This window comes from Crinia signifera, chromosome 5 (assembly GCF_055691185.1).
Source record: "Crinia signifera chromosome 5, ASM5569118v1, whole genome shotgun sequence".
NCBI classification, from domain to species: domain Eukaryota; kingdom Metazoa; phylum Chordata; class Amphibia; order Anura; family Myobatrachidae; genus Crinia; species Crinia signifera.
The window spans coordinates 16,181,221-16,209,076 of NC_139221.1; the positions used below are offsets into that span (position 1 = coordinate 16,181,221).

Consider the following 27,856-nt stretch of genomic DNA (forward strand, 5'->3'; position numbering starts at 1 on the left):
TAGATACACAGACAGGAAGGTGATACAGTATATAAATTTCACTGTAAATGTCCTGAATGAGTTTTATAAATTATTTTGGTACTTGTGTATTATAGCGGCGCCCCCGATGTGCATTGCGCGATGTTTATATTGCGTCACATCGCATGGCATGCAATGCATCGCATGAGATGCGATGCGACGCGATTTTTGCCCCTATGCGATGAAAGATCGTATAAGCACCATAAAGGGTGCTTTTAAGCACCGTAATGGGTGCTTACAATGTTAAATGCACCCCCACGCCACCCCCCCCCCCCACTATAAACGTGAACCCGAAGCGTGGCGAGCGCAGCGAGCCCGTGAGGGGCGGCGGTACGCGTCCTCTGACCTTTTCATACCTCCACTATCCACGTCGGCGTGGAGTTGAGAATAGCAGCGAGCTCCGCGAGGGGATGCGGATACCTTCACAGGTATCGGAGTCCCCTCACGGGCTTCACAGGTATCCGCGTGCGCTCGCCACACAAGGCAGGATTTCAATTTAGAGGGGCAGCATCTACCTGATCAATGGACGCTGCTAATTCGCTCATCAGCGGTCAGTTCTGAATTATTCCCCCCGGCCCCTACATACAGTGAGATCAGACACAGTCCTCGGAATATATGCCATAATATTTATAAAAAATATACCGTATGTGCAGAGCAGTTAACTGTCCACCATTTGTGCTTTGATTACACATGCAGAGGAGAATACAGTCTTGTTCTTTAATTTCAAGGAAAACCTATTTTTAATGAACCACTAATCGTATTTGAAAGAAGTTTTGAAAAAACAGCCACATGATTGGCCGATACGGTAAATACACATGACAGCAGAAAAGATACCTTGTACATATACTGACTGCCTGGAAAATCCTATGTATGCTTTAGTTATGGAAACGTAATAGGAAATGACTGGGCCCAATAGCAGTGGTTAAAGGCAGGCAGCTCAGCTTGCACTCAACAGACTATGGAGAAATGATTTAAGTTAGCGACGTGAGCTGAACTTTTACAAAAATATGGCAACATGTTTTCATAACATTCTGAATGCACTGTTGAGCGAAGAACGGTGCTGACATTTACAGAACGGCAAAAAAGACAGCACAGTTCACCCTCCCCGGCAAGACCGTATATCAAAATAAACTTGGGGGATTCTGAACCTTCTTTAATGCTCTGGGAAAGGTAAGTCGTAGGGTTAACCCTTTGAGTGCCAAGGGAATTTGTCAAAATACAGTAGGTGCGACAATGGCCAAGCAAAACTTTTTTTATTAAACCCTTTGAGTGGCGACGTTGCCGCGAGAGTTCCTCAAAATATCCGTTGAAAATGCCGGCGGCGCTCACAGCGACTGTTTTTGGGTGCAGTATTTAACTAGACTTCAATGAATTGACTTGCCTGTATTTGTATTTATTTACTTATTTGTATATTCTGTTTACAGTATATTGAAATTGTAGTAAACAGTAAAAATGACAGCAATTTTGTTATCATATTGCAGAGACAGTATTCATAAACAACAGTCTGAACATACATTAAACAGTTTTAATTAAAACCTTTTGTGTTGTCATTTGAAACTAGGGGGGGAGGCGGGAATGGGGGGGAAGGGGTGGGAGGGGCAACAGACCACTTTACAGAGGGTGGAAAAGAGAGCTATGGGCTTTACACTTTTTGTTGGGCTAAGGTCGAGATAGCTTTGGATATACATACAGTATCTTGTAATGGTCTGATTCCTTGTAGATAAGCCAGGGGAGCCAGGTCTTGGAAAATTCAGATGTCCTATCTTTTGCCGAAAGCAGTATATCTTCCATAGACATATTGTGATCTATTCTAGAAAACCATGTTTTGATCGAAGGGAGGAAGCAGGGATTTCCAAAGCTTAGGTATAGAAGCTCCAGCTGCGTTACCCAGGTGGCTAATCAGGGATTTTTTGAATTGGTAGATTGGAATGGTGGAATGGTTCAGTAGCCAGAATGCCGGGTCTGAGGGCAAGTGACAGGACAGTATGGTATGAGAGATCGAGATGACCTCTTTCCAGAATGGATGAATGGCAGGGCACTCCCAAAGAACAATGCTGGATTTTTTAGAGGATAGTTTGAGGATAGCTCACAGCAATGTTGGCCCTCAAAGGGTTAAACACTCGGTTGCCTCCATTTGTAACAAGCAATCGATTTCAGGTTTGGGGGGAAATGTACTAGAGGTTGCTTTTTTGGTTGATTTTATTATTGTCATTATATATATATATATATATATATATATATATATATATATATATATATATATATATATATATATATATCACCAATAGAACAAATAGTGACAATATGGTCACAATACAACAGATTTAATATATAAAATAGATAAAATACAATAATAAAACAAATTTTTCATCTGTATGGAGTCAAGGTTTCTATAACGGTCAACATGCACAAAACCAACGCGTTTCGTCGTTAAAACGACTTCCTCAGGGGTAACCGTAGATAGCTTAATGTATTTCAGTCCCAGTATGATATGTTATTCATATGTACAAGAAGGAGTGGATCCTTAGTAGATCTCAATCCTGATGCCTGTCAGCATCAATTTCCATAATGTATGTATGAAAAGGGATGGAATAATATCCAGAAGAAATTCAGAAATGCTTCTAAACGTGGTACAAACAAACCTTACACAGTCAGGACACCCAGCTCCCTCAGAGGCATCTCTGGGAGCTGGGTGTCCTGACTGTGTAAGGTTCGTTTGTACCATGTTTAGAAGCATTTCTGAATTTCTTCTGGATATTATTCCATCCCTTTTCATACATACATTATGGAAATTGATGCTGACAGGCATCAGGATTGAGATCTACTAAGGATCCACTCCTTCTTGTACATATGAATAACATATCATACTGGGACTGAAATACATTAAGCTATCTACGGTTACCCCTGAGGAAGTCGTTTTAACGACGAAACGCGTTGGGTTTTGTGCATGTTGACCGTTATAGAAACCTTGACTCCATACAGATGAAAAATTTGTTTTATTATTGTATTTTATCTATTTTATATATTAAATCTGTTGTATTGTGACCATATTGTCACTATTTGTTCTATTGGTGGTGGATATACTTTAGGAGGGCGCACTTTGTACATTTTCTGCTATTTTCCCCTTTTCCCCCACTAACAGGGGGGACCTACTCAGTTGCTGCCCGCACTTTTCTTATAGCACATTGAAAGGGTATTCTCTCCATATATATATATATATATATATATATATATATATATATATATATATATATCTATATATCTCTTATATATTTGGCTACGTCTGTCACTCAAAGTGTGTCTGAAGCTGTAACGCTGGGTGGAGCCTCTGACTCACATGACTGACTCACATGACAGAGAACCAGCCCAGTGAGCCCACAGACAGTGCCAGACACATTGGCCAAATGTAATAGGGTGAGAGTTTCAGAAAGTGAGAGATTTTGGGAGAGTTTTCCCATGTTTTTTAAAGCAGCAATCAATTACATGGCAAAATCAACCTGGTTTAGCAGTGTAATTGATTGCTCCTTTAAAAAACATGGGGAAACCCTCCCAAAATCTCTCACTTTCTGAAACTCTCACCCTATTACATTTGGCCCCCTCTGCCTCTCCATGTTACACAGCAAAGACACAGCTACTCACCAGACACACCAGGTGAGCGCCCCACACCTCCATACCTCCCAACATGACCCTCTCCATGAGGGACAGAATGCTCGGTTTCTGGACTGCCATCTTAATTTATGATTGTCATCACCTGTTTTAAACAGGGTAATTGATAAGAAAGGTGTTTAAGCACAGGTGATGGTAATCCATAAATTAAGAAGAAAGTCCAGAAACAGAGCAATGCGTCCCTCCTGGAGAGGGTCATGTTGGGAGGTACGCACCTCCCTCCCTCCCCCCCCCCATTCACGGCATCCCCACGATTAAATGGCACATGCAAAACACTGACATGGCTATGGTCGACAATAAAAAAGGTTGACAAGATTTATTTTTCACTTTTTCAATGTTTTCATATTCATTCTCATGTGTCGACATGAGAAGTGCCACACTTATGTCAACATTTACATGTGTTGACCTTTCTGTGTTGATTTTTTCTTGTGGCGATTCGCGGCACCCCCCGCGACCCCCCTCCCGCGATTTGCAGCACACCCCCCGCAATTCGCGGCACCCCCGGTGACTCCCGCAATTCGCGGCCCCACCCTGTTACACCCCCCCTCCTGCGATTCGTGGCACCCTGCGACCCCCCTCCCGCGATTCGCGCCAACCCCCCGGGCCCCCCCTCGCGAGGTTCACGGTGCCCCCCACGACCCCCCCAACCGCGATTCCCCACCCCTGACCCCCCCTCCTGTCATTGCGGCAACCCCCCGCCCCCGCGACCCACCCTCCCACGATTCACTGCACCCCCCGCGCCCCCCCCCCCTCCCACGATTCGCGGCACCCACCCCCCCCCCCCGCGACCCCCCCTCCCGCAATTCACGGCATCCACCCAAGACCCCTCCTCCCGTGATTCGCGGACACCCCTCACCTCCTCCCTCCCACCCCCGCGCGCGATTCAAAGCAACCACAGGATTAAATGGCACATGCACGGCTATGGTCGACAATGAAAAAGGTTGACATGAGTTTTTGAAGATTTTTTTTTTTTTTTGAATGTTTTCATATTCATTCTCATGTGTCGACATGGACACCGATGAAGTGCCACACTTGTGTCAACATTTACATGTGTTGAACTTTCTGTGTTGATTTTTTCGTGTAGCAATTTTTTTCCAGTGACAACTATGAACTATGTGCACGTCAACCTAGACATCATCAACCAATTCTTTGTATAATATATAACACCTGTTCTGTTTTACTGTAGGTGTTTTAAGTCAGACCTTTTACTGCTACTATTACTGTTTATGTAAATGCATTCAGAATGACAGCAACATCCTACCATCCTTCTACAAGAATATATAACCAACTAGGTGATTCATCGCGCCGCGTGCCCCCCCCTCCCCCAATTCACGGACCCCCGCGCACCCCCCCTCCTGCGATTCGCAACCCCCCTCGCGCAATTCACGCCCCCTATCACGCTTTGCGGACCCCCGCCCTCTCCCGCAATTCGCCGACACCTGCGCCGCCTCCCTCCCTTGATTCATGGCACCCCCCGCGCCCCTCCCGCAATTCACGGCACCCCTAAGCCCCTTTTTAGTCCCCCGTATGCCCACACACCCCTATCACTACCCAGCTTCCTGCTCTCCTGAACCGTCACTTCCACCACTGGGGAGTCGCTGATGCTGTGTTGCCCACATACCCCTATCATGCCTCATAGCCCAGCCTCCTGCTCTCATGCACCCGAACTCCCACCCAGTAGGAGGAGACACTGACTAAGGGCCACCATCCTGTACTCCTGTAGTGCCATGCTGGAGCCTCACCCACTGGCAGAAGCTGCACAGTATCTCCCACCCTCCTCTTTAGTCCCCCTTATGCCCACACACCCCTATCACTACCCAGCCTCCTGTTTTCCTGTGTCGTGACCTCCGCCAGTGGGGAGCCGCTGACTCAGAAACACCCTACTATACTATTGCACACACACACCTAAACAACACGCACACACAGCCCCCCCCCCCCCACAAATGTCACTGTACCATCCACACTATCAATGTACATCTTACTCTGTAACCGCTTTTTAATTAATTGTTTAATTAAATTAAACAACACACACCCCCTTCCACATCATATGCTCTCTATTTAACACATTTCACCTATAACTCAAGTTGCAATACAGGCCATCTTTCATACAATTCTAACCATACTGTATTTCTCATATACAAATGTTCACAAATTAAGGGGGCGCAGCCCCTTACGACGGTGTGAAGAGCGCCCGTAGGGTGCGATGAATCACCTAGTATAGATATATATATATCTATATATATATATATATATATATATATTTACTCTATCTATGGTCTGTCTGTCTGTAAAGCCCTGGCAGCCACATACCGATTGAGGTTGAATTCTAAAACAACCAACATCAATCCACATCGACCAAAAGCAATCTTTAATAATATATAAGTTGGAGTTAAAATACATTAGGCCTGATTCATCTTTGTTAGCAAATAAAAAAAAAAACATGCAAATGGGCAAAACCATGCAGCACTGCAGGTGTGGCAGATGTAACATGTGCTGAGAGTTACATTTGGGTGGGGTGTGTTCAAACTGAAATCTAAATTGTGGTATAATAATACAGCAGCCTGTACATCAGGCCCATTAATTGGAAGACGGGGAAAGCAATCACAGAAATTAAATCATCTCTATCACAATTTTAATTAACTCCAGAAAGAAGCGTAGAACAATTAAATATCATTACACCGGTTTGCAGCGTCCGTGGGAGAGTGTCGGCAGTGATGAGGATCGCATGTTTACAAAACACTGCGCCCGTGGCGTGCTGTGTGCTTTTGCAAATCATTTATCTTGCAGCCGAAATCTGTCACGGTATGAAATATTGCAGCTGTGATTCTGTGTGACAGAATAATGAAACATTGAAAATGGCTACACTGCCGAATTCCTCCCCTCCCCCCCCCTTTCTTCTGTTTAAACCGAGCTGGAGAAATGACAGCTTCTAGTTTTATTTTGGAGGAATTATTTATTCGTTTAGCCTCATTATACATTATGAATGCTTCAGTCAACAAACGAAGGAATGCATCAACCTTAACTTTGGTTGTTGAACAACGCACAGAGCCTGATTAGGGATCTACAGATGGAGAGAAGTTTATTACAGCACGCTGAGGCCAGGAAGCTTTTCAGGCATCAACATGAAATCTCAAACACATAAAAAACGAAAAAAAACAGCACATTGGAAATGATGGTGCAACTTTTGTTGCAATTATCTCTGATCTACCTGCACTAAATAAACTCAAGTTCAGTATCTGCAGGTGGAGTTTGTTGTAGTGAACAGTAAAAGCAGAGTTCATTTATTTGTTCACCTGACTCCAATATCCACAACTGAATCAGACATTTGTAAATGTCGGGATGAACTATTAACATGTGGCTGGCATTTGGGGGTGGCGATACGAGGCAACCCAGAAAATAGGGTTGTGTCAGTCCCATTTTCTGGTCAAGACTCCTGGTAAGCTGGCTATAAATGTAGATATATTGTCAGGGGCAGATTGGCCCACCGGGAAACCGGGCTGTTTCCCGGTTGGCCGGCCCAAAACTCATTCAAAACGGGCCGGTCGCGCTCCCCCCTGGGCTGGCTGGGCCGCGGGTAGCAGCCTTAGCACTTTGCACAAATCCAAAATGTCCACGGGAGGGCTGCTGCGCATGCGCGCACAGCACCTCCCAGGGCCTTCAAGCAGGCTCCCAGCTCCCGTTCCCCCTCCGCCTGGCCAGCAGAAAGAAGCAGCCGCAGCAGCAGGTGAGCATTACATACCGCTGCACATTACACTTACAACGCCACCGCCGCCACCAACCCCCCCCCATGCCAGCATTACATGCCACCGCCACCCCCCCTCCCTGTGCGCATTAAATACAGACGCCACCACCCCCCCCCCCACTCCCGAGCCGGATTCAAGTCCCAATCTGCCCCTGTATATTGGTATGTGCTAGTATCATGTATCCTTACAATAGACCATTATATGGCCCAGAGTGGGTCTAGGTGTTCCAATGGATAGATCTACAATGTCTACAGTAGATATATAGTTAAAAGGTCTACCCCAAAAGGTTGAAATGCAATAGGTCGACAGGGTCAAATGGTCGACAGGGTCAAATGTCGACATGCAACAGGTGGACAGGATCATAATGTGGACATTAAAAATGTAGACATATGACAAGGTGGACATGAGTTTTTCATGATTTATTTTTTAAACTTTTAAGCTTGTTCTTACCTTGTGCCGAGTGCATCACTGCACCGACCCCAAAGCATGGAGAGTGCAGCGAGGGTACGCGTCACACTAACTGGGGAATCCATGTTGACAAACTGTCCAATGTATGGACCTGCAGAGAGGAACTAAGATTTCTGAATTACTTACTACCATGTGTTTTTTTGTTTTTTTTGCCTTATAAGTAATGCCCCTTGTTGTGCTGGAGGAAATCTTTTTTGTGGGTCTTTCTAGCCTAAAACAACCCCTCCCTTTCAGCACCCGACACGACGGGCATTACGAATTTGATTGGGCAGTATTCAGTCTCTTTTCATTTTGAACTCTAACAAGGCTCTGGCCCAATATTACAGAGTTTGGCACCTTTTTGTTGAAGGGAGAAGAGCACTAAATGTCGGTATGTAAGTATTTTGACCACCAAATGTGGGTATTCAATGTTGGCTGCCTGGCTGTAGTTTTCTGTGCTCATCCGATGGCTAGTAGCTAATAGGCATAAAGCTCTAAATGCTTCTGCCCGGATTTCGCATAATATTTTTGTCCGCAGGACCTGGGAGGGCTGCGCACATGCCCGACTGCACGCAGCTCCTCCCATGGTCCTTTGCGGAGCGTGCGTGCCATGACATCGGGGGGCGCTGTCTCCCGCCCTGGCTTCCTCCTCCTCCGTCCTCGCCGTCCGTCTCCATCCTCCTGTGTCTGCTGCGTCTGGGCTAGCGTGAACACGTGTGTTTGTGTGGCGCAGCACAACCATAAGACTCACTGCTGCAGACAGTGCTGCCTGGCTTTGATTTATATTCTTGTCAAGCGCCCTGCCCAGTGCCAGCCCAATGGCTTTTTTTTTAAATGGCTGTAATCTTTCCCAGTGCCCTGACCAGTGTAGTACAGGGCCTGTAGGGCACTGGGCAGGGCACTGGGAAAGATTACAGCTTTTTTATATATATATAAAAGCCATTGCTGGGCACTGGGCAGGGCACCGGTAAAGATTACAGCCTTTTTTTTTTTAAATAAAAGCCATTGCTGGGCTGGCTTGGCACTCGGTAGGGGCCGTGCCCAGCAATGGCTTTTATTTTTTTTAAAAAGGCTGTAATCTTTCCCGGTGCCCTGCCCAGTGCCCAGCAATGGCTTTTATTAAAAAAAAAAAAAAAAAAAAACTGCTGTAATTTTTAAGGTTAAGCCACACCCTTCAAATGAGGCCGCACCTCATTTTAGGCCACACCCCTTTTTCACAGCGCAAATTCAATGCCTCCAATCTAGGACCACCCATTAGCATATTTCTAGATTCGCCTATGGATACAAGGGCTAGTAACCATCTAGCAGCTGTAACAAGCGCACCAGGCACCCTGTGCTGGCCCCGCCTCATTTATGTGTGTTACATCATGCACAGAGGGCGGGGTCGCCTGCATCTGGAAATTACAGCACTCTCTAGAGTCCGGGACACTGTAGGGGCACTACTGCGCCACTACTGGCTGTAGGGTGCCGTTCTATGCAACCGGCAAGCCAGAAGTGGGGTCAATGGGGTGGGTGGGCGAGCATGCGCCCACATCTTGTTACAGCAATACCATCTAGAACCCATTGCATCGCTGGAATTGATGTTGGAAACCCGAGCTTCCAATGTCCATCACTACCCTTAATTCATCAAAAACAGTTGTTTAATTTGGATGTAGGGCTTTCTCCACAGCCAGAAAGAGCATTTGTGATGATTATCCATAGTTGTAGTGTTTTGGTTGGCCCGTCCATAACAGGGGGAAGTCCGGTGGAAGGTCTGGTCTGGTGGTATAGCACTACATACAGATTGGAAGGTTTCAGCCCAACATCTCCAGAAATGCTGGGCATGCCACACCCTCCATTTAAGGCCATGCCCACTTTCCCAAATGCCACGATCCATTGTTTTGTTAAATAGTGGTGACAGATTTTAATTTGCTACAATAAGCGACAGTAAGAACTTTATACTACCACTGCATCTTTATATAACTATAAAACTATATAGCACATAAGGGGTAATGTTATTACCTGTGAGTTTCAGGCAGAATTTCTGCAATTCAGCCGGTAGATTTAAAGCAGCAATAATATCAAAGCAAAACCAACCTGGTTTTGCCCTTTAAAATTATTGCCGCTTTAAAGTTTCAGCCTAATCTCACAGCTGCCTGCAACTTTCAGGTTATTACATTCACCCCAAGGAGTTGATTATAAATGTTTTACTGTACAACAAAGAGGTTCGTTAACGTGTTACATCCTTTTAAATCAAGTTCCGATAAATATCCTACATGAGAAAACAGATTCCTCTCGCAGGCCCATTGAAACGGCGCCTTTAAAGCTGACACATTTTATCATCATCAGTATGTACGTCTGTGCTATGAATAAATTCAGCACATTCGGTCCCTCTGTAGCAATATTTAGCTGTGTGACATATGAATACTATTTTGCAATCTGGCCACCGGCACATCACAAACCATTTGTGCCGTTGTTTCAAGCATTTGCATAGAAAACATTGCTCGGAGTCATTTCTGGGCTCTCCAGTGTAACAATAAATGCCTGTAACGCTAGCAATGTCTGCTCCTGTTGTCACCACCTGTGACATCGAATTCTGCAAAGACAACAACAGCTATATAAATGTTATCATCGTTACTATCACTAACTGCCAGAGTTTGCTGTTATTCCAATTAGCATCTGCATTTGTTTCCTCCAACATTCAGTTGTTTTTGTTTTTAAAGGTGATTTTTATCTGTCCTTTGCATCATTAAAGCAATGCAATTTTTAAATGCGATTACAAGTTTACAGCAGTACATACTGACTTGTTCTTCACCAGTCCATGCGAGCACTTGTTAATATGACTCAAATATACAAGCAGTGACTTTTAGTCCTTTCCCTGTAGGGATAGTGGTATTGTGAGGTCAAGAGAGGCAGTTATTTAATGCAGTAGATTATGGGCATCATCATTATATCATATCGCACAACTGTCCCGATTCCAGCAGGTCTCGCTGATTGAACACTGTCCCGCTGTCCCACCTACTGGCCGCAGTGTCCCACGGACGGACGTGCATGTTGGATTAAACAATGTCCCACTGTCCCACCTGCTGGCCGCGATGTGCCACGGTCGGAGGTGCACAGGGGTTAAAGTGAGGGGGAACGGGGTGGAACTGAGTTCCACCACCTCTAACGGTAGGGTGAACTGAGTTCCACCTCTACCACAGCCCTGAACAATAATTCCAAAAGAAAAGCTTGTCCAAGCAGCTTCTTCTGGCAGGGCGTATGTGATGTCATACCATCACTGCCGCTGAAGTGAAGAAGAGCCACTAAGGGGAGCAGGCTCTGTGCATGCTGAAGACAGGGTGAGAGGGGCTGGAGGGACTCAGAGGTGGGGAAGCTGCTGTAGGGACACAAGACATGGAGCTGCTCAGGGACATGGACAGTGAGCTGCTGAGGGACATGGAAAGTGAGCTGATGTAGGGACACAGGGCATGGAGCTGCTGATGGACATGGACAGTGAGCTGCTGTAGGGACACAATGCATGGAGCGGCTGACGGACATGGACAGTGAGCTGCTGTAGCGACACAGGGCATGGAGCTGCTGACGGACATGGACAGTGAACTTCTGGATGGACACAGGGCATGGAGCTGCTGGAGTGACAGAGACAGATGTGTATAAGCAGTACTATTGTGGGTATTATATATATATAAGGGGCACTACTGTGTGATTTAATACGAATCAAGGGCACTACATGCGGTGTAATGTGTATATGATGGTGCTACTGTATGTTGTCATTTTAATTGGTGTTACTTGTGAGACCATTATCCTCACCCCTTCCTTGTGAGACCATTATCCCTTTATGGGAGGTAGGACACAAATTCCCTGGTATTGTCCTAGGCTCTGCCTAATGAGGAGAGAGGGGGGGTGTGTTAGAGAGAAGGACTTCCACCACCTCTCCAGGACCACTTTAAGCCCTGACACTGTCCCATCTGCTGGCTGCACTGTGCCATGCACAGACATGCATGTTGGATTGAACAATATCCCGCTGTCTCACCTGCTGACTGCAGTCTCCAATGGATGGTCATGAATGTTGTATTGAACCACAACCCACAGATGGTTGTGAATGTTGGATTGAAAATGTCCTGCTGTCCCAACTGATGGCTGCAGTGTCCCACGGACGGAGGTGCAGGTCGGATGGAACAATGTCACACTGGCCCACCTGCTGGCCGCACTGTGCCACGGACAGATGTGCATGTTAAGAGAGCCTGTGATTTTATCACAGTGCTAGAAGGGGTGCCAGAGGAGAGCGTTGGGCATGCCCCCAAAATATGATAAAATGGGGTCATCCAGTGAGGGGACGTCATCTTTGCTCAATGCCCAACCCACTCCATCCGAGACTCTGCCCCAGCCATGCATCCAGTGCGGCAGGTTCCGATTTGGCAACTCCAAAAGTTTGGAAGTATGTAATACAGAAAATAATTACTAGCGCTCACAGGCTGTAGTGCCATTGGGTGTTCCACCATAATTCACTGTTACAGTGCAGTACATTTAGCACCTAGCACAGTTTAGGATGGATACAGGAGAAATGCAGGGAAATTGTTTGATCTTATCACATACATAACAGTTTTTACATTTGTACAGCAATACAGTTTGGGATAGTTTCCAAATTTAGGGCTTGATTATTGGAATTGTGCATCAACCCAATGGTTTACAAAAAACTGATGTTTATGATGGGTGAATCAGCAGGATCTCGATCTCTATCTGCTCGGTCGCTAGCAGTGCCCCATCCGATTGGAGGATCGGCAGATCAACAGCATTTTCACACCCTGCTCGCCTCCATTATGCCCCCCCCCCCCCCCCTTGTGCAAGAGCCACACGAATATGCAAGTCAGTGAAGGTACACGCACAGATGCCCTGCACATGCAGAAAAGCGAATATGTGCATTCGATGGGCTTCAACGTCGGTCACCCGTGCAAACACACAGGGACCCTGATGCAACAACTTTGACTTTGTGGGTCACCCCGTGTGACTGACACACACACACTGACCTGGACGTCAGATCTGCAGGGACAGAATGCAGGAGCCGGCAGGTCCTAGTCAGTGTCTCATGGCCTACTAAAGTAATCCCACAAGACATTGACCCATCTACTGCTTCGTAAATGACTGTAGATGGGGAGCTCTTCATTGGCCATTGTTTATGAAGAGTGGAGACGCCGGAGGACATTGAAACAATGGCCCTTACTATAGTTGAATTGGACGGATGTGTATTTCAGACAGGAACCGAGGGTTCTTAGCCCCGCTTACCGTACGGATCGCACACACTGTCCGAATGCGGTAAGACGCCGACCGAACAGACCACGAGTGGATGTTTCATGTGAACACCTACTCCATCATTGGGAACCTCCCCCATTCTCCGATGGTTGCCAACCATCGAATGATGGACCGAGTGGGCAGGCAGCACCGAGTGCTCCAGACCACTCTGACATTTTTCCATATGAAAGCAGGGATATGGGCTGCAGCTGATATCCGGCTATGTCAGATGTCCACCCCCCACACGTGTGTCACGGCCACATTACCATACGTACGCCCAGCATTTTCATGGGAACGTCCATGAAATGTGTGACGTATGCATATGGTAATGAGCCCAAACAGCCCTTCACGCCCCTCTCCACCCCCTGCTCGAATGATTCCATACGATCATTTTCTGCACTTTCCGTGTTCGTACGTGTGAGGCGTTCGCACATGCACAGATACGCCTCTGCACATACGCAAACACTAACCATCGGCCGTCCGTCCGCACTATGAGCCATTCGACTCAATCAGAATAAGGGCCAATGTGTGGTGCCCCTTATGTGTGGGGGCCCCGGCCCAGCCACTCGGCCCTGAATCCAGCAATTAACTTTAATGTTTCATGACATTAATTTTACTGTTGATAGAACAAATGCAGTTGGACAAATAATGCTGACACATATCTGATAATGAGGTATTCTCTCTACAGAACAGCCACCTACTGTATACTAGAATACAGATGTATGATTTAATGTATCCATGGAAAATAAGAATAAAGCAATTTGGCACAGTTAGCATCTACACACTCTGCCAACTTCCTAATGGGTCCCGGCGGATGACACATTTTGACATTTGTTACAGTAACATCTGTATGATAAATGCCTTTGTGTTTCAGCCCTAGCAAAAAAATGTAAAAATGTAGCAGCATATTTTAAAACTTAATGTTGACATTGTAAAATCGGGCACTTTGGAAGTATTTAGTGCGTGACAGAATGTCTTCTTTCAGGCTTTTATCATGTCATGGTCGAAATTCCCTCCAAACTTGTAGAAATTGCAATAAACAATGCATCGTACCCAACGATATGGAAATCCATGGGCGGCAGCTGTAAAATACGCCCCGGGCGCTCTGTGTTTTATTCACTATATCATATTATCATGTTCTCTAATTACATTGTTCTAAAATGAGTTTCTAAACCAATATACGCACACGCACCCATTCTATTTCACCATGTGTACTTGTATAGAAGGAGAAGTTCAGTTTTGTGGTCTCTTTTGTGCTCATGCCTAAGGCCCACTTACACACATAATCCCGCCATAGTGCCGCTTACTCACATAATGCCCCCTGCAGTGCCGCTTACACACATAATGCCCCCTGCAGTGATGCTTACATGCATAATTCCCCTTGTAGGGCTGCTCGTGCATAATTCCCATTGTAGTGGCGCTTACACACATAGGGGGGTATTCTGGTTCAATCGCTCGGATGCAAATTTGCATCCTTGCGAGAGAACCAGATCCCGCCTTGCGAATGGTGGTACACCGTACATTTATACTGGCTGTGAATGGATGTTTTACATAAACATCCATTCGCATGCCAATCAGACCCTACCACAACTTTTGATGGTCGCCGACCATCGAAAGATGTGTAAGGTGCACGCATATGTAAGATTGCTCTGAGCAACCTTACATATGCGTGTACGCTCAGGGGAAGTGGGTGGAAAGCTGAAATTCGGTAATGGCAGCTACCCCCGCCCCCAGCATGTCCGTCACGGCGGCATTAGCATGATAATGCCCACCGAGAACTACAGACAGCATTGACGGCAGTTTCCAACAAAACAGATCTGAGTTAAAAACAAGTCGGATCTGTTTTGTTGGAAACGGCTGCGGATTGTCACATTCACAGCTGTTTTTCGACAAACCGTGGCCATTTTTGACGATCCGCAGAGTTTCCGACATTCAACAGCTAGAGCATTGAATTTCAGCTGTCGAGTTACAGTCAAATGGAACAAATATGGCCTGGGATTCCGACTGTCGGGACATTCCGACAGCCGGAATACCGGATTTAATAAACCCTTAAGGGGTAAATTTGCTAAGGGTTGTTTAGTTTTACTAATAATTTATATAATTTTCAAATTAGGTATTTACTAAATGCAAAACCGAATTGTCTCAAAATTGCAAGAAAATAGAACCTCAAAAAGACCATTGGTACATTTCCATAGACATCAGTTGACATATCTAATTTACTAACGTTGTTTCGAAAATGACCAAAAATCGCCAAAAAAAAGGCTCAACAATGCTTTGAAATTTTCAACATTATGCAAATTACCACTTAAATGAAGGTGCTTGTGGGTAACACAGTGCATGTGACATGTTTTGGCCAATAGAGATGTTTTTGTAGAATTTGGTTATTTTTGTGGTTTACTATCTGTAAAAGAAGACCGACCGACCGGCATCGTGATGAGCATGATCCGGACACTTCTAGTGTAAACATTTTAACTCCTCCCTTTGTTTCCCCCTCACCCTCCTTTCCCACTTCCCAACCCTAAATGACTCCCCAGGTGCAGCCTTAACCTAACCCTCCTCCCCACAGCCTAACCCTAACCTACTATTGAGATGACATCTATCAAGATTCTGGTGTTGGTATGCTGATAGGTGTCAAGATTCTGCACCGGTCTTCCATTTTGAACACCGGGATGTTAACTACATGCTGCTGTGTCTTTAAGATAAGGCATAAACATGATCATCATACAGTATATATATATATATATATATATATATATATATATATATATATATATATATATATATATATATATATTCACTGGAATCTGTTTTGCATTAAAAAGTGCCAAACAACCACCAGTGCATTGACTGTCAAAATGGACACATTTGATATGCGGTTATGGTTATAAGTTTGGGGATCCAACCACAATGAAATGTGTTAAGCAGACAAATCTAATTGTAAAGCGCAACGGAATATGCTGCGCTACAGAAGAACCTGTAAATTATAATAACTCTACTTGGACAGACTGCACGCATTGCTGGTTAGTAATCTGGACTAGTCTCCCATAGTGCACACATTATTATATGCCTTGGGCTTTTTTGTGGTGTATTGATTTTAATACCTTTTTTTTATATAACCCATTTAGCATTTAAAAAAAAATGGAAATATATACGATTTTTTATTTTTTATTGCTTAACCCAGTCGTTCACAAACGGTGTGCCGTGACACCCTGGGGTGCCTTGGGGGACTTGCAGGGTTTCCCTGGATTGGTGGTCCCTGACGAATTCAAATTATTTATGACCAATGTAATGGGCTAAATGTGGAAAACGGAAGTGAATCCTGTCCCTCACCACATAACTGATCCTGTCCCTCACCACATAACTGACCCCTAAGGAAGAAATATAAATACAATTTTTGGCCTAGGGGTGTGGTGAAAAAAACTCTAATACTCAGGGGTACCGTGCTTCCAAAATGTTTGGGAACCACTGGCTTAACCCATTGCCAATGAGCATGCTGGCCATTGGCTACAATCGTCACCAGTGGCTGACAGGGATGGATCCAGAGTTTCCATATGCAGAGAATTTTGCTCCATAGTAGCCCATAAGCTATTACAGTTAAAAAAGGGAGGGACTATAGTAGATATTAAGGATATTAAGGATCTAGGGAACCTTAATATTTGCTGGTCTCTTCCCTCGTTGGTTTTCCAGGAATTTCCGTAAGTATCAATCTTGGCTGCTGGAACAAGCGCCATCTTCAGATGGCAACAGCCCAGTTAATGCTGCTCTTCCTATAGGAAAGATATTCAGGGACTGATTCCAATTTGGGAATAAAGCAAGAAAAAGCAAGTCACTTTGCAGCTTGGGGAATCCATGCTGCCCTGAAGGTGGGGCAGATTCAAAATGTGCAAAGAGATTTTATATTGAGAATGGCGCATCTCAACTGTTATCTTAATTACAGTGTAAACATAAAGCTGACCAGTATTATAATATTTGTGGGCTGCATGCAAAAAGCCGATGCTATTTACCCCACGTGCATTGCAGCATGGTTTGTCCTGGTGCAGTACCTTGCTCTCTCTTGCTTTATTCCAAAGTCAGAATCATGCTCTTAGTTGCAAAGAAAGATCCATTAGTAACCCAACCACATCTTTCCATACAATGGAAAATGATGAATAGACCTAAGCTGTAACTAATATACAGTACCTGGCCACGCTTGGCCGGTTGAAAACTAAAACAGTATGACCATACCACATACAATATTATGATGAATTGGCAACACTGAATTACAAAGAGAGCACAAAAATACAGTACATTTGTAAGAAATCAATGGTAGAGGGAAATCATTGAGAGGTAAGACCAGTGTGGAACGGACAAGGTGAAAGAATCCTTCACTGAAGACCAAATATGAAAGGACCAATATTTACAAGCTTATACATTCTTCGTAGGTTGATGATTTTGGAAGCAATGTTGTAAATAGACCCTCGTACCAAAGAGACACCCAAAAATGGCAAATAACCTTTCGAAATATATAAAAAAAGTTCTCATATAAAAACTTGCTTACAAATGAATAATATCCAGGTCACAGAAATTGCTTATAAAGATGGGTTAATCCTCACTGGTGATAGAATGTTTCAGACAGTTCCTGATGGTGACTACTTTGCACCTATGTCAATATAAAATCTGCCCCTTCACCCAATGTTTTTCATTTTATACAGACATTTTCAGGGTGGATCAATTGTAAATCATTGTAAACATATGACCTAAAAAATACATGAGGATGAAGGACCGCATCAAGTCCTACAAATGGATAACATCAATGCCATATCTGGAAAAAAAATTGTGTTCATTCCCAGGAGTAAGACTTTTCCAGTGACCATGTGTAGTTTACCATGGGAGATTGGTCATGGACACTGCTAGAATGTCTCTTAAATGTTAACATGGTGTATCAAGTATCGGACAGCACAACCAGGCACAAAATATAGCCACAATGCAGTGTTTCAAATACGATGAATGTATTGTTCTAAAAGAAAACTCAAACTATATACAGGTTAAGTATCCCTTATCCAAATATCCGTTATCCAAATTATTCAGAAAACCATAGTTTCCCTACTGGTGACATCTGTAACTGGCACTACTGGGGGCATGCTATGTAACTGGCACTACTGGGGACATCTGTAACTGGCACTACAGGGGGCATGATATGTAACTGGCACGAAATATCTGCAAGAAAATGATTGCATAGCATTCAAATTAAGTGGCTGAGATAGTACACAAGCTTTGTTTCATGTTTTAAAACCTTGATTCATGCACAAATAAAGTATATTTGTGTGCATTTCATGTGTTTTATTTGTTTATACAACATAAATGCAAGATACCTCATTGAAATATAAAAATATTTCAAGATACAGAATAATCCTTGCTTCTGGTCCCGAGCATTTTGGATAAGGGTTACTCAACCTGTACTACAAATGTAGTTCACTTTAAAGGCATATACAAGGATAAGGTTTTTTTTGCAAAGAATGATCCTATGAACATATTTTTTGGATGTCATTTACTCACCAAACTCCTTGGGTACAGCAACAGAAAAAACACAGTTATGCCCCACGCTGTAATTTTTGGGATAGTTTGGCGACAACACAGTGCCCTCTGAGCCAGTAGACCGACTTCCACATGGTGCTGGAAAATAACAGAAAGGTATATTACAACAGGACCCTTTGAGACCAATGCATAGGGAGATACCTTCACATGGAATAGAGGGCAAGGTGGAAAAGGTGATGGACATTGATGATGCATATTAAAGGAGAATTGGAAGCCTCGAATCATTGCAAAGCAGTTTAATTGGTGCATTTTTGTTGTCATATTTTGTATTATTGGGAACAACATATGCCTACATCTACAGTACAATGGTCAGGCACATTGGAAACCACACTTTGCGATGGACAACATGGATACATTCTAAATGCCATTTCTCCAGCATAAACATACCCAACCTGGCTTACCTTTCCTCGTAGCTCAATGACACTAGACACCTGATTAGTTTAGTTTACCTTCTCTGTACCTTTTCCAATTCAATAATATATGTTGAGATGCCCAAAATTGCTCAATGAATTCCAGACGAGGCCTCACCAATGCTTTTTATAATGGTAATATGACTGTCATCTCTTGCCTCTATGCCTCTTTTTTTATACAAACTAGTATCCCATTTGCCTTGGCTGCTGCTCCTTGACACTGAGCACCACAACCAAGTTTATTGTCAATTTGTACCCCTAGATTCTTTTCATTAGTGTTTTACCTACAATAGTTATACCCCATTTAGTTTATAAGATGCAAGCTGACTACTGTTCCCAAGGTACATGACCTTACACTTATCTACGTTAAACTGCATTCTCCATAAAGCTGACCAATCCTTCAATCCCTCTGTAAGATTGAGACATCATGATTTGATTTAATAATCTCTCACAATTAAAGATGGCCATGCACCTATAGATTTATTGTCAGATCTGGCTAGTTGGAACAAAAACCTGGTTATGGATGAGAGCAAATGACAGTTGATCATTTGCTTGGAAATGCTGGAAAACTGATTCAGAAATTACAAGATTTTTGTTCCAACCAGCCAGATCTGACAATAAATCTATGGGTGTATGGCCAGCATTGGTGTCATCTGCAAAATTGTCAACTGTACTTAGTAGGCCATCTTCTATATCATTAATAAATATATTGAAGAGTTGTCCCACCACTGAATCCTGTTTTACACCACTTAATACAGGAACCCAATTTGAAAATGAACCATTCACCACTACTACAGTATCTGTTCTTTATTCCACAGCTGGTTCATCACCCAGGTACATATGATATTTCTTAGACCCAACTCCCACTTTTTATGGATCATTGGAACATTGAACCACAGAACTAAAGTTTGAGATTTTCTTTCTCTGAGCTGAAGAATTTGAGTGGGAAAATAAAAGTGATAACTGTTGACGTGGGGCTGCTAACAGAGTGATGGCATTTTGGAGCAATTTCAGTAACAGCATAACTCTGGGTACTTTAGCTGGAAGAACAGACCATGTAACTCAACTCATGGCTCATTGAATCTACCAATAATGTCCTGCTCTCAAAGGAAGGGGATTCATGACCGTCTAGAGAAAATGGGTGCTGATTGTGAGGTGTGGGCCTGTGTGCACTGTACACACTGCACCCACTATAAATATGCCCATATTAACATGCCCACCGGCGGCCTCACCAATATCAGCATCTGCGGCTGCAGATGCAGCGTCAGTCACAGATACATAGAACATTACACAGAGCAGCCCTACGATGGTGCAGAATTGGTGCATGTATTTAGATGCAAGTGCTATGGATTCTGCATACAGGATCGCAGTTGTAGGCTCAGACGCGCCCCAATAATGGCCTCCAATCAAAGTAACCGCCAAATGGGCCTAGACTGCTAAATCCTTTGATCACAAAAGTTACCTTTAAACGTTCGGCGTGTGACTTTGACGCACTTGCAATCTCCTGATAATCACTCCGGCACATCGCGTATCTTTGAGCCGCGCACAATGTCCATTTACCAATTTATGATCTAAACTAAGCCGAGAAGATTACCGTGAATATGTTTATCACTTAAAGTATTTATGAATTGTTCAATTAATATTAATCTTAAACGGTGCTTTGCATGTGCGGATGAATTAGTAATGTGTCCTTCTCATCTTTGTCCTACTCCTCAGCGGTGATGAATGCTATATCGTTTCCTCAGGAAAACGCTAGGCACATAAAGATATTAGTGTAACAAACTGAGCTACTTCTCTAAGTGACACATTTGGAGTGTACAGCACTGAGATAAGTTAATTACGGCTTCAGATCTCCGTATGTCGCCTCTACCTCTCGGGAGGCATTTGCAGCAATTCAGCATTGTAGAGTCTATCAGCAAATCTGATTTTCCTGCTCGCTATTTGTTTGTGAGAGGTTTATATCCAACAGACAATAATCTCTGCGCTGCTAACGTCTCTTCTTCATGGCTAAATCTACTTTATTCTTTGTTTTCATGCAAATTAAGTTACGGAGAGCGAGGCTCTAGGTACAGTAAATAGCTTTTAGTGAAGCATAGATACAAAACAGCTTGGTTGCAGATATGCTAATCTCTCTTCATGGGAATCATCAGTCTCCGTTACAGAGACAGAATTGGGGAATACCTCCAGCAGAGGTGCTGCGGCAGAATTGAGACGGGTACAATAAAATTAGGGACATGATGTACAGCATCTTATTAAAAGTTAAGCAATATAAAATGGGACACAGTACTCTATAATATATTAGAGGTGTAGGGCCTGATTCATATGGCAATGTTGGAGCGATATTATCTAGGAGGGTGATTCAGGCCTGAAGGCTGTGGTGCAAATTCGTTCCTCTGGCCAATGTTGGGTGTTTCCGCATGAGCGATTCTGCGCATGTGAAAACACCTGCAGCAGACGCCTTTGGCTCACTACCTGAGTGACAGCTCGGAGTGTTTCGATAGGCCAACCCAGCATTTCATGGGCGTGGCCAGAAAATTGGTGGGCGCACCCATAGAAATGCTGGGCGGGCCTGTTAGAATGCAGGTATGCCCCTACCTACTCGGTTTGGGTGGCTGATGCTCACATGACGTCAGCGCGCACCCCGAATTTGGCGGAAGGCGGCCATCTGAAATGTAAGTAAAAAAATAATTCGATGGTGAGCAGTCATCAAAGATTTTTGCTCTGTGCTCATATTTGGACTCACAGGAGTAGAAATGTGTTAGGTGTTCCTGCACTGCATGTGGGAGGTAACAGGTGTGGCTAAAAGAGATGCACAGAGATGTTACCTCCAGTGGTGTATCAAGAGGTGGGGCTGCATGACATTACAAAATTTAAATAGAGGAGCCGCATCAACTGCCACTCTGAACACTGCCAACCGCCAACAACTGGGACTCGCTGGCAGTTGGTTTGGTTCTCCCTTTCTTTAATTTTGGACTTCGCTGCAACCCCGTCTCTGGATCTGCCACTAGTCATGTCTTATGATTGTGAGTCAAAGGAAGAGTTTATCCATTATTGGGTGCCAAAGTTAAATGTGAAATCTACAAATTTAGTCAGATTTACATAGTATCCTACTTCATGATGAAGTAGGTTTATACTAAAAAGTACTTTACTGTATTAGCAAACTGCTTGCTTGCAGAAAAGTTCTAATAAAACCAAAATATGCAAAAGATTACTCTCAATCAATATACATAAAATAGGTTAAGAGTAATTAAAAGTGTAAATGAACTATCGCTCACATCTGGGTGCTGCATCAGAAAGGCAAATGAAGCTCAATGTGTTTAATCAATCACCCAACCTTTCACGCGGTCGTTCAATGACATGACTGATACCTGGCTTGAAGAATGGGTGTCAACACGCACGATGACTGATGCTCTTCATTTCTCCTTTTGTGAATCACAAACACACTATGAGACATCTAATTCTACAGTCATCCCCTTTTATTCTACATTAATAGAATGGTTTCCCGGGAAACGTTGGTGTTGAGTAATTGCAGGTAAGCGGGTCACATATACTATCTGTTTCAGTGGCTCAGTGGATAATTACAATTCCTATCCTATCATGTGTACTGAATTTCATATACCAATATATAGTATAATGTACTGTATATAGCAAATGAATAAAAACAAATGGGAAGAACTGCAATGAACAGGCAGCAATTGATGGTTATCTGGCGCAAGAATTTGTCACGTGGTGTGCCCTCCGAATGACAGAAGGATTTGTGTAACTCCCTCAAAGTTCGGTTCATTGGAATTTGGCTGAATTTGCTCTTAAAGTTTGCAAATTTCAGTGAAATACAGCAGTTATTTCAAATGCAGCATTCACATATGTAGCATGCTCATTGCTCTTTCTTTAATAATGTTATTAATGTATACAGTACCTCCACTGATTACACACCCTGCCAGCGGTAACCTATGCTACACCCCGGATGGTTGCCTCAGATGGTTCCTCTGCGGACAGGATGTGCTTCAGGTGGATCTTTCCGTAGGAAAGTGTCCATTTTCATATATGTGTTGGGACCTTGTATGGCTCATCACCCACAGTGTAACCTTCGTAGTGTACCCAATATGGCTGACTCACCTGGTATGCTTGTGAATCAGATGAAAAATACATGGACCTAATTGTTTTTGTTGGGACCCTACTCTACGATGCAATGACCCCATCTTGTGTCCATTCTTCTAGGGGTAAACTATTCCACTCAGGGTAATCCATGCAGTGTGCCCAAGATGGCTGCCTCACCTTGTACAATATTAGGGCAGAATACACAACCCATTGAAGTTATTACCCAAAATGCCTACACAAACCCTGCATTATGCTTTTTCAAGGTTTTCTTTTTATATCTGTGTGTCTTGTCTATTGCTGTATTGCTTACATCTTCTGCATTGTGTCCTGAGCCCTATTGAAGAAAGAGCGCTATATAAATACAATTATAATTATTTTTTGCTTTTTGGGGGCAGCTAAATAGCAAAGGTGGAGGCAAAATCACTAGTGCAATTCAACAGTGCAGAAACAGCTGATCCGGATATTAGATGACCCCATAAACCCTACTTTATTAGCAGTGAAACTTGGCTCTGGGTTCATGTATGAGAACCAAGCAGAGGAACACAAACAGAGGTAGATGGATCTAAAAGTATACATTTCCACATCCTGGCATGTGCTATTGATGCAGGTGGGGTAGATGTTACTTGTGCAGATAAAATTGATAAAAAAAAAAGATTTGGGTGAGTTATTATGTTTCTGTGCAGGGAAAATACTGACTGCTTTATTTTTACACTGCAATATAGATCTCACTTTGAACTAAAACCCCACCCAAATCTAATTGTCTCTGCACAAGTTACATCTGCCCCACCTGCAGTGCACATGGTTTTGTCCATCTAAGAAGGAATTTGCCAGAAGGAGTGAACCAAAATAAGGTCCTTAGTGTCTGCATCCTGTGTAACCTGTTATCTAATGTGGGTCTAGAAAGAGACACACAAAAAGTGTGCATACAGAGTAATACAGATTTTATTGTTATACTGTATGTGTATTTTAAGATTGTCTTTGTTCCAATTCAAGACAATTTTTCCCAAAATGTGTCTTTACGTTAGATGGAGCTATAAGCAGTACCCAGGCATAATTAAACTATTAGTTTAAATAATAAATATGAATTTAATACACACAATTCATAGCTCCCAACATGACCCATTCCAGGAGGGACAAAATGTTCTTCTCCTGGACTTCCCATGTTGGGAGGTTTATACCCCCCTTTGTCTTAAGTACCCTGCGCACCCCCAATGCCTAATATCACCCTGTATCAGTGGCAAATAATACAATTATTAGAGCTGACATCACTTTGTGTAGTTTAAAAGCAGAGCTACTGCACATGCATAATAAATCCTCAATCTGTGCACAGGACCAGGGAGTAGCCACCATGAAGAAGAGACAGGAGCCTTACTATAATGTGGGAGAATTAGTGAGAAAGAGCATTACTGGTTCTATTTATGTTTATTATGGTATGTTTAACCCTCTCCTGAATACGTATTTATTATTTCATTGTTTGATACAACCTGTATTATTGACCATACAGTAGCCAGTGTATAAAAAGACTGATAGAGACCCCCCTGGGGTCTGCATATTCATATGGGTAATAGATAAGAATTATTACAAAGCACATATGAGCTTATAAATTTTACAATAAGTTAAACAATGTGATTTGTAAGCTGATATTTGGCTTTTGCAGCGTTTGCTGAAACATTAGAAGTTACACCCAGGTTTGAGGAAGTACTGTATTTCCAGACAGTGGTCATCTGTCTGTAAATGACCACAAGAGGCAGTTAGAACTAGATTTCTGCCTATGTAAGGCATTAGGTACTTTCCAGACAAACAGCATTAGGGGGCAGGAATATGGGAGGTCTAGGGTAATCCAGTTTACTGGAAGATCACTTCTTTGTTACAAAATGGAAGTGCACGTTTGTTACGCAGATCATGTCTGAACCAATATTCTGGTTGAAGCCCAACCCCATTGAGGAGGGTCATAATGAATATGTATGAATTTCCTGTAAGACCCTACCCCTGAAGGGAGGGACATGCTTCTTCTACTTTGTACAAATATATGTGTCCGTGCAAATAAACTTTAGAATACTTGCAATTATGAACCTGTGTGGTTTCTTATTCTGGTATTCTCCTGATCAGATCAGTAAAGGTAAGGTGTTGCAGAGGTGACTGAATATATCGAAGGTAATTATTCACGTTATCAAGATCAATAGAATAGACAATAGATTCAGACTAAAATATCGTGCGCTAAATTAGCAGCCCTGGTAACCAAAAAAATGAAGAACCACTTCAAAGAAATGTTAACATACAGTACCATACAAAATCTGTTTTTAATATGTTTTATTAAAGTTTTATTTAAGTGTATATACTGCACCATGATGTCTCTTTTATCCTTTTGAGACACTACTCTATCCAAGAAAGGGAATGAAAGGAAGATTTTAAATAGCGTGGCGAGCGTAGCGAGCCACTGAGCCCGCTGCGTGGGCGAGCGAAGCGAGCCCCGCAAGGGGACTCAGACGCACGGCGCCATACTGGCGCCGTGAAACTACAGAAGTACCAATTCATTGAATATTTCCAAGCACCTTGGAAACCTGCCAAACCCTGTATGGTACTGTATATAAAAAGACCAATGTTTGAAGTCCAGGGTTGATATTAGGGCCTTCTAACACTCCCCCAGACTTCCGCACTTGCTCCAATATTCCGCAGACTGGAAAATTGTGGACTTCATTTGGAAATCCCCCTCTAAAAATCCTGCGTTTGCCATTCCCGCCCGGATAACCGGTGTAACTTGCTGTTAATTGATTATCCTCCTATAAGTGTTTAGTGGCACCTATAAAAATGTTCTTATCTGCTTAGGTTCTTCCGTCTTACTTGTGCCATCAGAAAGACATAGGAAAAGACTGAGCAACAAGTGCGAAATTCCTTTTACAGCGGATCAAACGGTTTAATGGCTCCTAAATCATCCCCATTGGATAGTGGCAGTTGCTAATTCGTAAGGGAACTCGCCCAAGAAAAATTTACAGCACACTGTACTCAAACTGTCCATAATGGAATCATAACCATCATCCTTGTCATCTCTGTTTATCTTACAAGACTTTATTTTCTGCTACATTATACAAGTCAGCCAAGAACAGCGCCGGTATCAGCTGTGCAGAAGTTTGCATTTACAATCCATAATATAGGAATTAAGTGTCCTACCCGGTGATATCCGTAGAAATGATGACTTGCCATGCCTTCGTTGAATGAATGTTTCATCTACATACTTTAATTAGATCTTGCTCTTAACTGCCATCGTCCACTGCCAAATGGTTTAGTATATTACACTGGATAATCTGCACATGCATTCATAATGGAATGAGAATTGTGGATTTGGTTCACATCCCAAACTCATTAGGTGAGCTTCAAGGACATTTAAACGGGAGTCTCTATGAAGCATTTCTCTGTTCCAAAGATGAGTCTTTAGTCATATTTCTTTCAAGAAACTGGAATCTCGTTGGGTTATGTGAAGGCCGGGGAAGACGCAGGAAAAAATGTGTCCAAAAGAAAAAAATATCTATAATGTGTTTTTGGATGGGAAATTTGAAAATACGGGATTTTATTTCCCATGGCTAGGGATTGGATGAGGACAAATCTAGTAACAATGGATGGGAGAGTGTCTTATTACGCACAATAAACACAGGTGTTTATAGGTGTATACTCGTTGTCCATTGGAGAGAAACACCACCTCTCAGAGAGCCAGATGTACTAAGCTTGAAAAGTGATAAATTGGAGATTGACAAATCACTAGCCAATCAGCTCTGAACTGCCATCAAAATAGCTAACCGATTGGCAGTTAATCACTCTTCATTTTATCACTTAGTACATCTCTTCCAGAGAGCCATATGAAAGTATGTGTAAGTGAGCAACATTTGGCGGGGGAGGGGGGTGCTGACCTGTTTGCTAGACTGCAAGTATACATAGTCTAGAGAACAGGTGTGAATCAGGCCCATGGATCGGTTGATAGCTAAACCCAACTTTGCCGCAATGTGCATGCATGGGCATACGCATTACAGGGGATACGGTCATTGGGTCACCAGCAAGTTGTTAGACAGTCATTAGGTCGAGACCATTAGTTCAACATGCATTTTGGTCTAAATGTGTCTAGGTGGACATGTAGGAAGGTCGACATGAGTCTAGGTCGACATGGGTTAGGTCGACAGGGTCATACGGTCGACATGGTCATTAGGTCGACATGGGTAAGTTCAACAGTCAAAAGGTCAACATGGGGTTTTTCACTGTTTTTTGACACGACATGTGCTGACAGACGGTGTTTCATGCCCTACCATCCACTAGGGTGTAGCGGGAGAATAAAATAGTGTTCTGAGTGTAGCGGGGCACTGAGTTCGAAGCATGGCGAGTGCAGCGAGCCATGTGAGGGGACGCGTTGCATTTTAACCGATCCACACCCCATTGCAGCATGCTGCAAAGCATAACAGGCTTAGAATAGTCACACCTGGCAATCACCCATAGACTACAATGGCATTCACGTGTCTACACCCGCACGAGTCATAGTCATGGATACACTAGTAGTGGGATGGATGAGCGTGGCTATATGCATAAGATGCCACAAGGTATGGTTTGTCAGCAATTCTTTACATTGTATGTCGACAAGTGATACCACAT

The 27,856-nt window shown here is 43.4% G+C and overlaps 1 protein-coding gene across 6 annotated transcripts in view; it reads right to left on the reverse strand.

The window, feature by feature from the left end:
• CSMD3 (CUB and Sushi multiple domains 3) overlaps nt 1-27,856 on the reverse strand; it is a 969,186-nt gene that overhangs the window by 303,854 nt on the left and 637,476 nt on the right. For all 6 annotated transcript variants that reach the window (XM_083186712.1, XM_083186713.1, XM_083186711.1 and 3 more), the window contains one exon: nt 18,678-18,794. In XM_083186712.1, the coding sequence (XP_083042838.1) occupies nt 18,678-18,794 (117 nt within the window). The remainder of the gene's footprint in view (nt 1-18,677; nt 18,795-27,856) is intronic.